Below are 14,158 nucleotides of genomic sequence, written 5' to 3'. Positions count from 1 at the left end.
TATCATTTAGTTCCAAATTAACAAATAAAAAGAAGCCTGCCTATCCGAAACCTCTTAAATCCAAGCCCATCCCAAAAACCAAATCTATTTCAAAAAAATGGCATAATAAAGGAAAGAAAATCCAAAACCAACCATCGGTCAATAAAGTCATGCAGAGAAGAAGCTCGCGTTTAAATGCGTTGATCTTCCTCAATTCCTCCTCCAATCTTTTCACAAAATCAAACACATTTGCAATCTGTGTATATAATATACAGGTGTGAAAATTTATTTTAGAGTGCGAGAGGTTATTTTTAGAGAGAGAGAGAGATGGGTGGGTAATGGGAAAGGAGAAACAACTGAAAATCAAAATTTTTACACAGAGATTCTATTTGGTTAAGGAAGCGAGAACATCCCCGAGTTCGACGGTGTTCTTTCTATTGTACAAGATTGTGTTTTCCTGATGTTTCTATCTTCCACTTCATTTCAGTTCTTTGGATGTTATCGTGTTTTGCTCTTTTTTCATTTTTTTTTTTAATACAACTGACAACAACTTTAAAATATTAACTGGTATGCGGGTTGGTACGCAACCCGCTTGTACCTAGCAAATTGAGCTAATAATGATGGATTATTTAAGGCACGAACGTTGTATGGGTTAGAGGTGTAGAGAATATTGTAAATATTACAATATTTATAAAATGATATGATCATTTTAACTTTGACGGTATGTTGTGCCATTAAATATTGTGAGTACTATTATTTTAGAAATACGCATGCAATATTATTATATGCAAGAATAGGTGTTGCTAATCCAATAAATGTATAGCTTAAGTGGTACAAGATTATTCAAGCAGTTACAGTATAAATGCAACCCTTTTATAACCCTTTTATAGGATTTTTTGTATACTAGCCCGTTGACTCGCACACATGTCCTAATACTTTCTTCTTTTTTCCATGCAGGCATAAAGTTAAGAGGTTCATAGCTAAATATTGTAGAAAGTACAGAACATGGTATTAATAAGGCTTTGACCAGACAGAGACTGACAACAATTATATAACAAAATGGACCAAAATGATGATTGATGCACAAAATCCTCCAACAGTCAGCATATATAGGTATTAGGGCACAAAAGAGCTCAAATTCCAATTTGGCAGCAAAAGATAATCCCTTTCATTCCTCACTTATGGTATAAGTACAGTGGCCTCTTACTAGATACATTAATATTGAGCCTACCCAAAAAGTTTTTCCCCGCTGGTCCTGGAGCCCCAAAAAGAAACTGGCTCAAAATTAGAAGGAAATTATGAGGAAAAATAAGTGTCATCCATGTAAATAAGCTGTTGCTTATAGTTGTTTTCAAGATGCTGGTGCAAATTCTTGAATGGCCGTAGCCAGTTTATTTCGATCCTCAGCTGTTTTTGTCTTAATTAAGAAGGTACGTGCCACAACATTATTGTTATTGCCACCATTATTTCCATCACTATCACCCTACAAACATCAAGAGAAACAAAACACTTTCATAATGCATGATATAAGTCACAATACAATAGCTTCTAGGACTACTGTGTAAGATAGAACCACGGTATACGCAATCCAAATCATCTGTAACAGATAGGTCATTATTAGAAATTTCTTCAAACAGAAGCATGTATTTCTACATATCTGTATATGTAATAAGATCACTAATACTACATGAGAAGTATGCTACAGCCACAGAGATCTCACATAAGGAAACTCACAAGCTGATATGGTTTCATATGATACGTTATATCTACCTTACAATAAAAGTAGATTTACAATCTAACGTACCACATCAACGATTGTAGCAAAGCATTTCTCAAAATACATACATATATGAGTGTGACGGTGTGTGTGTGTGCATAAAACAGTTAATATCAATATATTTGTGTCCTAAAGAGAGAATTGCAGAAAATGAATTCATGATATTAAAGATAATGAATTTTGTTTGAGTGCAGTATTTAGAAATTATAGGCCATGATAAAAATATTGGATCTTGAGCTCTTTTCTTTTTTAATGGGCAGATCTTTAACTCGATAATGAAAAAATAATGCATCCAAATGGGAAACAACCAGGAGAGAGGTAATAACTCCCAACAATTTTTTTTTTTTTCTTTTTTCTGGATAGGTAACGTAAGAACTCCCAGCTACTTTGTCTCCTTTCCTAGGAGCCAAATGCCGCCCAAAGCATTTTATGTCTGCTACCTTTATTAGGAAAAAAGAGAGGAAAAGAAAGTCTCAATAGTGCTTTATTTTATCCTGAGTTCTATGACACTGCTTTCTAGTATTACTAGTGTAGGAAAACCACAGCTAAACTAAGTCAAAATGAAATAAAAATGTAATATGCAGTTTTATCATGTTTTTACCGAAGTATGGAATATTGCAACAATGGAGTTCTTCTGCAAATTTGTCTTGATGCCAGGATATAGCAATGCATTAAGCAGCAGTCTCCCAACCTGCAAACAGTAGAGGTTACAGAAAGTTTAGTAAACAATAGTTTAAAGTTTTAAAGGACACATGCACACACCTTTAACAAAACAACAATACAAACGATACCAACAACAAAATTACAAGGAGAGAAAACAATGGTTAAATCATAATAAAGAATTATTTTAGTTGTAACCACAAGGAGATGGGCTGACAGACTCTTTGGGCCTTTCAGAGACAGGGAAGTTCATTTTTTTATCTTTCTACAAGGTCCTAATATCTCAGATTAATAACTCCTTCCCTTGGAGTATATGCCAGTCTAAGGAGCCTCCGAGAACAGCATTTTTTGCTTGGAAAACTTACTGGGGAAAAATCCTAGATAACCTAAGGAAACATCATATCATTGTGAGTTGTGACAGATTGATGTTGTATGTGCAAAAAATAGGGCATCTGTAGATCACCATCTACAGATTCTCTATCTCTCACAATTGCAGAAAATAGACCTTTTTGCCAATTGGAGAGGGTTATATGGCAGCCCACACAGTGTAGCAATGTGGAAGATGGCCGTTAGCTGTCTAGAGGGATGCATTTGGAGGAAGGAAAATGATAGAAATTTTGAGGATAGCCTCTATACATTTTTTTCTTTTTATAAGTAACAAGAAAATTTTATTGACAAGTAAATAGGCATAGTCCAAGTATACAGGAAGTATACAAGAGAAAACACCTAAATACAAGCTAGGAACTAGAGAATAGGCTAAAAGCAAATCGTGAAGATTATCTCCATTCAATATAAGAGCCTTTGCCCATTTTAATGGGCTAAGTTTTCTTGTATCATTTTCTATTTGTAGTTAGGTATTCCTCTTATAATCATACCTGGGTACTTGGTTTATGCCTTTCAATAGAATCTTCAAAACAAAAAGGAGATGGGCTGGCAATAAATTTAATAATCGGAACTTCAAACTATAACAAGAAGATATATGCTCCTTGAATGGTGCAAAAAGCTCTTGAATTTTATTATCAAAATGCAGCTATATGGTTTAATGATATTTATTTCCTACTTTGGGGAGAAACAGGGGGAGAGAGAGAGAGAGAGAGAGAGAGACTTATCAAGACTACTAATTAGGTAATTCATATGACATATCATAGCTCAACGTGATCCTAAGCTGAGAGTAATCTATATAGCATAAACTGTAGCATAAATCAACATTATGTAAAGGTTTCCCCTATGTATTTTGTTTCATAATTATGATTCAGGATTAGAGAAAAAGTGGACACATAAGTGGCCAAATTCCAAACTAACAGCTATGACGGGATGCATTCTCCCATTGTCAGATAAACTTTTCATGCTAAATTTAATATTTTTATGAACAAAATTTAATATTATTTTGTTTTTAATATTTCAAACAAAATTATCTACGGAAACATACCTCATTTCTCACAATAATCGTTGGTTTGGATTCTTTAGTACCCTTGTCAACACCCTCTTTGCATTTAATGGAAAGCTGTCCCATGCCTTTATCTTTCCATGCATCTTTATCTGCTGGATCACTTGACTGGAGTAATTGAAGGACAAGAAAAACACAAAAATAAGGTCTAGGCAAACACTCGTAACTTGTAAGTGAGCAATAGCCAGATTCTTACTGGATCACTCAGTCAATCGTCCCTTTGATTCTGCCATGAATCTTAATGGTTTTTTTTAAACAAGGCTTATACCATCTGGGCCAAAGGCCACTGGCCCATAAATCTTACTGGTTACAGATACTGGATAAGTTAATGTACAAGAACCATAAATGGAAAAATAAATGACATTAACTAATCTTTTTTTTTATTGATTAACAAAATTTTATTGAGAATAAAGTAGACAAAGGCCCGAGTATACGACATTAACCAATCTAATCAATTTAAAGTAGTTCTAGCCTGATGAATAGTCAATGGATGAGCTACTACGCCCTTAAATTGGGGCAGAACACTCAGCCCTAGCATACAAAAGCAAGCTTGCATGCACAACAAGCATTCACTGTCTTGTTGTGTAGCTACTAACCTAGTAACGCTTACAACAAAGTTCATTGATGAAACTGCCAACAAATGAAACAACAATTATCATTTGCACAATTTCAAAATGGCAATATCTATTCCTATCATTAAATGCATGCAGCAAGGAGACATGACATACATGGTACGTATATCTTTTGAGTGAAAATATGGGTGAACAGCATTAATTAAAACCGAAAAAAGAAGAAAAAATATACAGATGCTGTATCAGCAAGATGATATCATAAAAGTTCTCACAATAAAATTCAATGGTCTTTAGACCTAATGGCATTGCTTTCTTGGTGAGAAAAGGAGATGAGGTTGCTGAGCAATCCCATGTGGGAGTGTGACTTGTGTTTTTACCTATTAAAAACAGTTTTCACAATTGAATACCTTCACATAAAGCTTGCACTTGACTTCATGAACTACAACTATGCCCTTCTCTTCTGACTTTTTAACAGATGGGCTGCTAGGCTGCTCCAACTCATTTTCTACAAAAGAGGAAAATTCCTTAGATCAGCAAGAGAGAAAAATTCATTGATGTCCCAAATATCGTCCACCAATAATTTCAAACCTTATTATTTAATTTTGTTAAAAAGTCTATACCCATCTCCACTAACTGTAGCCGAGTTCTAGGATGGTTGTTTTAGAAATATAAATCTATTTTATTTGAATGAAGAAAAATAGAGTAAAAAAATTCCATTGTCTCACCACCATCTGCATCATCTGAAGCATCACAGTTTGTGGGAACTGAACTTTGAGCAACAGTGACCGAACTTTGATTCCCTGAAAGTAAAAAAGTAGCAAATCAAATGCACCTCGATCTCATCAAAGCAACTCATACAACTCTGTACTAAAAATGGAACAGCTAATAGAGACAACTAGAAAAGTTCAGTCTGTATCACTGAGCTTTTATCTAAGTTCTAACAGCTAATTTTCACTGATCAAATTGTTCATCACCACAAAGGTACTGGGTTTCAGGAACTCTTTGTGAAGTTCCAAGGGCAAGGACTGGTTCACGAACTAAAGATAGACTTCAAATTTTCAACCAGTTCGAACTTTCTATTAAAATAAGTCATCATTTTAATGAGTATGTACCTTTACCCTGTGAAACTGAGGTCTAGTGGAGTTCTCTATGTGTACCCTTCTATAGTCCACTTTACCATCCCTGTATGGTCTGGTAACCTTTTTTTTTTTTTTCTGTTCAACAAGAACGTAGGTTTCTTCTACTAAGTTCAGGTTTCCACTTGAGTGAAACACATTTTGAGCACCAACTTTAACTTTAACATCATAAAGCTTCTAATATTAGTGCTTTTGTCAAAGATCATAGAAGATATTTCTTAAAATCAAATAAAATAATACCACCAAACAAGACAGGCTTTTGAATGTTTGAAAACACTCCAGAGCTCCATGAATTTGCAAAGTTTGCAGTTGTGCCAGCTGGAGTAAATCCAGGGGTCTGACTGTTTGAAAATACTCCAGAACTCAAATTTGAAAAGGTTGTGGGTGTGCCTGCTGGATTAGATCCAGTGGTTTGACTATTTGAAAACACTTTAGAGCTCAATGTGTTTGAAAAGGTTGTGTTTGTCCCTGCCGGAGTAGATCCAGGGGCTTCATTCTTTGGAAATGCTCCGAAGCTCAATGAAGTTGTGCTCACTGCAGGAAACCCAGAGGTTTGACTACTGGAGAATACTCCAGAACCCCATGATGTTGCAACGTTTGTAGTGGTGCCTGATGGATTAAACCCGGTTTTCTCGTGAGATAACTTCATCCCACTATTATTGCTTTCAAACACCACTTTATTTTCAACAGCTTGAGCTTCCGACCTAGACAAGCTACCTCCCTTTGCTGCATTTGCTTTGAGCCAGTTGACAACATCACTGAACTTCTCCTAAAAAGAGATCAAATAGAAATATGTAACAGTTAATGACATCATAAAGATTTTTCCGTGCTTTATAGTGAAACAGAAGTAATATAATTGAAACATCATGGTCAGGTTTGAGTTAAGGAACCAGATTTAGGAAAAAAGTCTTTTCATCCCCCCCCCCCCCCAAAAAAAAAAAAAAAAAACCAAAACAAATAAAAAGTAAAGAACTACTTTGGTACTGGCTAGACAAAGTTTTAACCGAGCTGCTCCAATCGTAACCATTTCCCTATATATATATATATATATATATATATATGTATGTATGTATGTATAAAGAGAGAGAGAGAGAGAAAGAGAGTATGCATATCCTAAGCAAAAAAAAACTGATAAAGATCGGGCAATGGAGCGACCAAGTCTGCAAAAGAAGGTGTATAATTATTTTCAAATACAATTACATGCGTCCATTAGAACATGCATATAGCCATTTAAAGGGTTTGCCAAAAACATCACTAATCTGAAAAGTAGACATATATGTAATTACATTCATGTATTAACATGAAGTAAATCCAGTAAACAATACAAGATGAACCCTCAACATTATCTTTTGCAAAATATATCTTCTTCAGCCATCAAATGGGCAGGGGCCCAAAACATATTGAGATAGTCCAGATAACTATACTTGGTACAACTAAGGAATGCAAATAAAGAAATATATAACACCTTTGAAACAAAATAAAATTAGTTTGGAAATACCATGATGTTTGAAGCATGGGTTAGATAGTCCCGGACACCATCTTCCCAAAGTTCATCAGGGTGGTTCTTCATTTGTGCTTGCACCCAACTGTTCAAAATAGATATAACAAATCAGGCCTTACAGTGGGAAAATCAAAATCAATCTGCAACGTATATAAGATCAAGAACAATGAAGGTCCAAATATTAACAACAGGAAATATTGATCGTCCAAATATTAACAACAGGAAATACAACTTCAGAGAACCAATAGAACATGGAAGTACTTAAGAACATAAATAAAGGATATCAAGACAAGATAACATAAAAACCTATACATAGCAAATTTGCAGAATAGGAACAGACTACATGATGACATGATAAATGCCATTGTCAAAGGGGAGAAAAAGAAGACAGATAGAAGAATGGTGCACCTTGCAAATTGGGTATTGAGAGCTCTCACATGCTGCCAAGATGAGTTCGCCCGTTGCATGTCCAATGGAGCAGTTGCTGCCAACTGCTGAGATGGTTCTGCCCTGTGAGCATCAAAGGCAGATCCTGCCATTACTCTTTTATTCCGAAACTGTATCAAATTTAAACGAGAAGAACCATTATAAGCCTCCAAACAGTTGGACACATAAATACATAAGAAGGAGATAGCCCAACACAAACCATCCGCATTAAAAAAAATAGAAAAGACACTTTTTTCTGAACACCAAGTTTCACAGCCAACCACTAACGATCCTTTCCGTTTTTTCTAGGGAAGATAAAATCACCAGCATTTCTTTCAGTGCTCCAGCAGACATTGTGCTCATTTTGCAAGTGAATGGAAGATTCTAACAATTGAACAGTAAAAAAACCCATTTCAAGAGAGGAATATCTATTGCCATGGCAATCTTTCCGGAAACCATTTCAATAAAGCTTTCTCATCTTGTTAAAACCTACGGTATTTTCAAGAGCTCGTGACGACAGCATGAATTGCATGGTAAAGCGATGTTCGGCTGTTCGGGCATTTCATCCAAAAAGTACAAATTCGCTAAAGCTCTCTCTCTCTCTCTCTTCCCCCCCCCCCCCCAAAAAAAAAAAAAAACCCGATATTGGACATTTGCAGTTCTACATATTCTTTTAGAGTCTCCACCAACACTCCAACCTAAACATTTGTTACAAAAATCAAATCAAATATTTAAAAATTATCAACAACACGGTAAAAGGACTTTTATAATCTAAATTCAAGTTAACAAGAATGAACTACTTTTCAACAACCGGAAAAACTTTAGGTGAAGCACCAAAATTGTACTACCGTCTAGTTTCACTTTTCACTTCCCTCAAAAGAATTCAATATGAACACAACTTTCGAAGCCTTCTAAACCAAAGCTAACCAAATAAAAAGCAAAAAAGGTGAAATTTTCATGTTTCATATTGCTCGAGTACTTACTATTTAGTACACAAATTCGAACTCGATCAGAATTTTCGTACGGTGGTCAGCTGAACAGATAACAGTCTCCTACCCCAAATAGATTTAAAAACTTAAAAAAAATCCATATTAGGGATTTTCGGGGTAAGAAAAAAGAGGAGGGAGAGAGCAAAGTACGGATACTCACGGCCGTCTCATTGGTGTCGGGGTTCGATTCGGATACACCGAAACGTTTCGTTCCTTTCATGATTGTCTATGGAGTTCTTCCAAAAGCGCAAGGGGTAGCAGAAAGGAGAGATTTTAGGGTTTCCTTCAAAAATGTCTGCTTTTGTTTCAGGCGTGTTAAAAGGGAAGGCAGGAAGAGGCTCTCTCTCTCTCTCTCTCTCTCTCTCTCTCTCTCTCTCTCTCCAATTTTTTGGAGCCGTTGGATCAGGTGGGGAACGAACTTTCAATTGAGGCCGTTAGATAGGGTCGTCATGACGGCTAAGATTGGTGCACATGAGCACGTGCTGCTGCAATATTTTATGTTTTTAACATGGATGCCCGTTGCTAATGGGGCCCACTGCCGTTACCAAAAATGAACAATATGGGCCAGTGTCCGGAAAGCGTCTTGGGCCTAAAACCAGAAGAAGTACTAAAGTTTTAGCCCGGTTTGAAATATAGGTATATATGGTTTTAAAGTAATGGTACATACGGTAATGGTTTGTGCAAGTACTGCACTTTTTTTTTTGAAAAATAGTGATCTATCATTAAAAAATTAAAATTTTTATGTAAATTCTATATTTTCTTTCTTTTTTCAAAATGAGTGTATAGCACTTACATATTCTATAACTGTAAATATCATTTTTCTTTAACTTTTAGGTTAGACTTTAACGTCCGATAAAATAAAAACTGCCTTAAAACTTAGCGTGGAAGGATATTGAAAAGTTGGAAGTTTTTGAGAAAGTTTCCAACCTGCTTGCTATGTAAAATTCAATTAATCCAAAATGCATTTGTTGTAAGTTGAGAGTTGCCAAAAGACGAAAGATGACAAATGGGTTACAAAAAACTGATGCATGATGATGTTATAATTCATAGAAGATTGATTGATCCATAAAATCTTGTTCGAATGACACCCGGCAAATGGAGGAAAATGCCCATCCATCTTCGTTGTGTCGACTTCGTTGTTTTGTCTCGACAAAAGACAATTCCCCCCTCTTTACACTCTTGTCCTTGGCCATTGTTTTGAAGATTTGGTTCATGGTATTTAAGTAAGAAATTCAGGAAACTCCCAACTGTTAAATCTTTCAGTTTCCATAATATCTAATGTGAATAATCTCATTCCTCACCATATCAACCTACATCACGTGTTGGTAAAATATATATTTCTGCTTTCTCTTATCCCTGTCCTTTTGTAGGAACCTCGATTAACAAATTACAAAATAATAAAAGAAAAACCAGAATAAAAGAGATAAACATCTACGTTGATCTTCAGACTAAGAGATTTTTCTCTTCCTCTACACTCTCTCCATTTTCTTGCAGGCTATTGTCTACTTTGCTGGAGGGTTTTCCCTGCTTTGTGGATGCCACTGCACTCCTACCTGGAAGTTTGTTGTCAGGTAACATCTTCAGAATGATTCCCATGGCTATGAGCAACAGCCCTGTCCCATGCTGTTCAGTTAATGGCTTTGTAAATATCATATATGATAGCAACAGAGTGACTGCCTTTCTAGCAGTTGTTACCTGAATGCCAGCATCAATCAGAATTCCAATGGTTAATTCAGTGAAAAATGCTCTAATGACATCATATGATGCATAGAAGGCAATTCCATGATAATCAAAGACGTTCCAGTAAATATGTCACGGAATTTGAGAAATAAAGTTCTGAAAAAAGACTCATAACTACTATAATTTATAGAAGGCTAGAGACGCCCTCAGTACAGACAACAGAACTAGAGGCACCCATTCAAGTGGCATTAAATGATATATATGCTTAATTCAAATCCTGTATCAAAGAGGTTGCAACATCCCCCAACGATCTTTAAGTGATTCCTCTATAATAACGTGGAACAATAACATGATATAAACGACAAACAGAGATGCAGTTTGGAGGAAGAATATATATTTACCATGGCAGTGGTGGCAGCCCCAAAAATGGCAATGAGCGATAAAACAGACACTTGCCCAATGAATGTGGCCATGGCTTCAAACACTAACACCCCATAGACATAAGGATGCTGCAGTTCATTAACAAAACGTTACAAAGACAATCCAACAAGGAGAAAAAGAAAAAATAATGACGCTTAATCGTTAGAAAGTTAACTATGAAAAATGAAGAAGAACAAAGGAAGGTACCAATCATATTTCGGATCCTATTCAATGACTAATGTTATTATAAAGAATTCTAACCAATTCCTAATCTTGAATAACTATATAACCCTCTTAATTCAGCAGTAAATAAACTACTGGAGTGGACAGCTATTAAATCATCAATTCCTGTGACGAAATAATAGATCACGGATACGCGATTAAAAAGGTAAAAGCTATCTGTAAGGTACGGGCTTGTTCTTACCTCTGAACAAGAATTCCAAGCCTTAACCAGCTCTCCTGTTAGGATCATTGGTGGAACCAAGAAAGGCAACCCCACAACAGTTGAGCAGAATAACATCTCCATCTGTCAGTAGAATAATAAGAGAATATTATAGTTAAAAACAAAGATTCCTTTTTTTTTTTTTTTTATAGATTGATTCCCTTTTGCTTTTCATAAACCCCAGGGTCTATAAGTCACCTGTGTGGTATCGGGATTCATGGTAAAAATTGCTTCTTGCAAATTTCCCAAGAAGGCATCCATGATAAGAGCACCCATTATCATTACAACACCAGCAATGCTAAAATTAGGAGACGTATGGGCGTCTGCTAAGGTGAAAAGGATCAGACCAATTACTAGAAGCATCGCAGAGATGTATTCATGAGCTGGATATTTCCTTCTCAAGCCAGGAATGAAGGAACCCATTATCATGACCGGCAGAACCTGAATTTTCACAATCACAGACGCACATGTAAGAAAATAGAGATGCCAACATAGATTAGTTATGTTACTATTCCAATATCGTAAAAGTCTAAAAAAAAAACTGATTTTCCAGAGTTATAGCAAAAACGAAATTAAATCAACAACAAATGTGGAAGCCAAAAACTATTATTGCAACAAATTCAGTTAATCCTCTGCTTACAATAGGTAAACTTTAAAAGACAGATTCCATCACTGTTTACCTTTGTGGATTTGAACATTATCTGTGCCGGATAGTTAAGAAATGCCAAAGACCCTTTAGTTAATCCATGCGAACCCATAAGAACAGCAGAGAGTTTCACATACGTCTTCCAAGGGTTCACCATTTGCTTGGTGGTGAATCCTTGTAAGTATATGAGTATCAGGTAGACAAATCCTTGCACAAAGGTGAAATACCAACCATAGCTGAAACCAAGAGAGTAAGTAATAAACGTAGAATTGACACATTGACAAAGTTGAATTGATGCACGAAAAATTTCAAATTGGCAAATGGAAGGAATACAAGATTACCTGAATTGGAGCCGATTGTACACGAATTCCTGGGATCACCGAAAATAGCATGTCAGTGCTCAGAGAAGAAAAAAAGTTTGGAGAGAGAGAGAGAGAAAGGAAGAAGATAAAAGAAAACACGAAACTATCCAAATTATTTGCTATTCAGAAGATGAGATTAACAGCGGATGAAACCAATAAAACAGTAGCCCTAGAACATAGAAATGAAGATTATTCAAAAGGCAGGGTACAAGATAGCTCTGACGACACTCTTCAGCGCATACCAAATTTGAGAAATTGCGCGGAAGGCTAAAGTGCAAAAAGCGTTTCATCTCTAATTTGTTTGCAGGGGAAACGTGGGAAAAGAAGAAGGGAATTTAGATATTGGATTCTAAAATTCCCCATCAGTTGAAACCCAAGAATACAAAAACTAGTAAACAATCACTCAGATGGATAGATTAGCATCTTTAGAATCCAAAGCAACATGAAATTATAATCTGTTTTGATCTTTTAGTCCAAAATGCGTGTTCTCTTTTCCCACGTAATCTCAGCAATCAAACAGAGGGTACCCAAAATGAAAGAGAGTAGATACCCATCAAAATAAACCCAAAACAACCAAAAATCATCACAACCCGACTCAAATGCGAAAGCATTTTGAGTGAGGACGAGAGAGAATTAATAAGAAAAAGTCAACGAATAATAAGCAAACCTCGCAAATGCCATTAACGAGGTAGCCAAAGAAGAACCCAGATGAGCAAATGAGGAATTGCTTCCATATAGGCCGGTTTGAGAGGGAAATCCCAAAGAGGGACCTGGCTCGGTCTTCGTTCTTCATTCTCTTTCCTCCGCGAACCCTGACCGTCCGATCGTTCCACGAACAAAAAAGTAAGGCTGATACAAGCAAAATCGGATAAAGCAGGCCTAGCAGAACAGCTTGTCTAAGCGTTGCATGGTGTTTTCCATGGGGAAAAAAAACCGAGGAAGAAGAAGAACAGAGAAAGCGGTAGGTTTATCACATCACGAAGAAAAGTATCGAAGCTGAGGGGAACAAAACCTTTTCAGATGATGCCTGCCTCTAGAAACCGAAAGAGACGAAGAAAGAGGCGTTTGGAAATCGGCAGCCGGCTTTGAGGCTTGAAAGCCGGGAAGTTCACGATTTAGACGAAGCAATGCAATTTGGAGGCATCCCGCGTGGTTGACTTACTACTAATCTATAAATTATCTAGACCTTTTCCTCAAATAATACTACGTTTGGTTAGTAAATTCTACATTCCGACTTATTTTATCTTATTATTATAATTTTTTTAAATTTTAATATAAAATATAATAAATAATTCAAAATTTTAAAATAATAATAATATTTTAATAATATTATAATATCTCAACTTAATTAAATTCAATTCAATTTTAACATCCGAACGTAACAATAGACACAGCTGAACCGCGCAGGGTAATGCCATATTTTCTACTCCATCGGCGTCATGTCTGTTCCCCATTCGCTACATCTTAGCTCTGAGTTTGGTAACATTTTACAACCATTTTAGTTTAGTTACCTTTTTTGGTACCATTCAAATTCTTGGCCTCGTTTCTCAAAATCAATTAGCATAATTGAGTGTGAGATCATGATCTTTCAAAACATAGAAGTTTCGGTTTGAATTTAAAAATAAGTTGAGATAAATTAAAATAGTTTGTAAATAGTAATAAAATTTATAAATTAAAATTTATGAATAATAATAAAATAAATTAAAATGAATTAAAGTTATTTTTAAATTCAGACGAAACTATATTACCTAGATCTTATATGTTTAAAAACTTAAAGACATAACTTATCTTTTCAAATAAATTCTAGACTAATAAAATTCTTGAACAAGACTTGTTGAAGGAAATGCATTTTGAACTACTTTTTTGTATTGAGATCAAAGGAATATGTATGTCAATTTCAACGACATACGATTCAATCCTTATTCCTTGTTTGGAGAAGAATAATGAAATGCTTATTCATTCTATGTTTTTTCTTATCTTCAATTGTATCGATGTAATGTGATTTAATTTACATGATTGATAAATAAATAAATAAACCATTTAAAGCATCGTTATAATTAGATACGCCAAATTACAAATGAACAATAACAATTATCAAAATTAAAATGAGTAAATTTATAT

General features: G+C 35.4%; 2 protein-coding genes across 7 annotated transcripts; both read right to left on the bottom strand.

Annotated features, from left to right (window-relative positions):
• Positions 1–1,031: 1,031 nt before the first annotated feature.
• Positions 1,032–8,816, bottom strand: LOC121234724 (nucleoporin NUP116/NSP116-like). Of its 6 annotated transcripts, none has more exons than XM_041130799.1 (10): positions 8,648–8,785; positions 8,482–8,547; positions 7,481–7,582; positions 7,070–7,157; positions 5,812–6,340; positions 5,161–5,235; positions 4,843–4,940; positions 3,846–3,971; positions 2,358–2,447; positions 1,032–1,462 (listed from the first exon to the last, which is right to left on the bottom strand). In XM_041130799.1, exons 3-10 carry the CDS (start codon positions 7,537–7,539, stop codon positions 1,331–1,333), a joined length of 1,197 nt encoding a protein of 398 aa, XP_040986733.1. In that variant the 5' UTR covers positions 7,540–7,582; positions 8,482–8,547; positions 8,648–8,785; the 3' UTR covers positions 1,032–1,330. The 6 variants fall into 6 exon arrangements, with proteins under 6 accessions (XP_040986733.1, XP_040986731.1, XP_040986728.1 ...); XM_041130797.1 differs by having other exon boundaries at positions 7,481–7,629; positions 8,648–8,784; XM_041130794.1 differs by lacking the exon at positions 8,482–8,547 and having other exon boundaries at positions 7,481–7,629; positions 8,648–8,816.
• Positions 8,817–9,735: 919 nt separating this feature from the next.
• On the bottom strand, positions 9,736–13,204 carry LOC121234725 (UDP-galactose/UDP-glucose transporter 2-like). The gene is made up of 8 exons (XM_041130800.1): positions 13,050–13,204; positions 12,705–12,916; positions 12,017–12,045; positions 11,710–11,911; positions 11,228–11,470; positions 11,012–11,113; positions 10,569–10,676; positions 9,736–10,182 (listed from the first exon to the last, which is right to left on the bottom strand). The coding sequence occupies exons 2-8, from the start codon at positions 12,828–12,830 to the stop codon at positions 9,931–9,933; spliced, it is 1,062 nt and encodes a 353-aa protein (XP_040986734.1). The 5' UTR covers positions 12,831–12,916; positions 13,050–13,204; the 3' UTR covers positions 9,736–9,930.
• Between the last annotated feature and the right edge of the window lie 954 nt (positions 13,205–14,158).

This window comes from Juglans microcarpa x Juglans regia, chromosome 6D (assembly GCF_004785595.1).
Source record: "Juglans microcarpa x Juglans regia isolate MS1-56 chromosome 6D, Jm3101_v1.0, whole genome shotgun sequence".
In the NCBI taxonomy this organism is placed as follows: Eukaryota; Viridiplantae; Streptophyta; class Magnoliopsida; order Fagales; family Juglandaceae; genus Juglans; species Juglans microcarpa x Juglans regia.
Note: the sequence above shows the minus strand (reverse complement) of the source record. Positions and strands in the feature narration are given on the sequence as shown.

What these genes read in the sequence shown, in the direction of transcription:
- LOC121234724 (XM_041130794.1), bottom strand. Translation starts at nt 8,707, where the DNA reads ATGAAAGGAACGAAACGTTTCGGTGTATCCGAATCGAACCCCGACACC. An exon ending in CTCAATACCCAATTTGCAAG is followed by an intron (nt 7,158 to 7,480) that starts GTGCACCATTCT and finishes TATTTTGAACAG; the next exon opens with TTGGGTGCAAGCACAAATGA. An exon ending in CCCATGCTTCAAACATCATG is followed by an intron (nt 6,341 to 7,069) that starts GTATTTCCAAAC and finishes ATCTCTTTTTAG; the next exon opens with GAGAAGTTCAGTGATGTTGT.
- LOC121234725 (XM_041130800.1), bottom strand. Translation starts at nt 12,830, where the DNA reads ATGAAGAACGAAGACCGAGCCAGGTCCCTCTTTGGGATTTCCCTCTCA. An exon ending in TAATGTTCAAATCCACAAAG is followed by an intron (nt 11,471 to 11,709) that starts GTAAACAGTGAT and finishes GTGAAAATTCAG; the next exon opens with GTTCTGCCGGTCATGATAAT. An exon ending in CTTGGAATTCTTGTTCAGAG is followed by an intron (nt 10,677 to 11,011) that starts GTAAGAACAAGC and finishes AATGAACTGCAG; the next exon opens with CATCCTTATGTCTATGGGGT.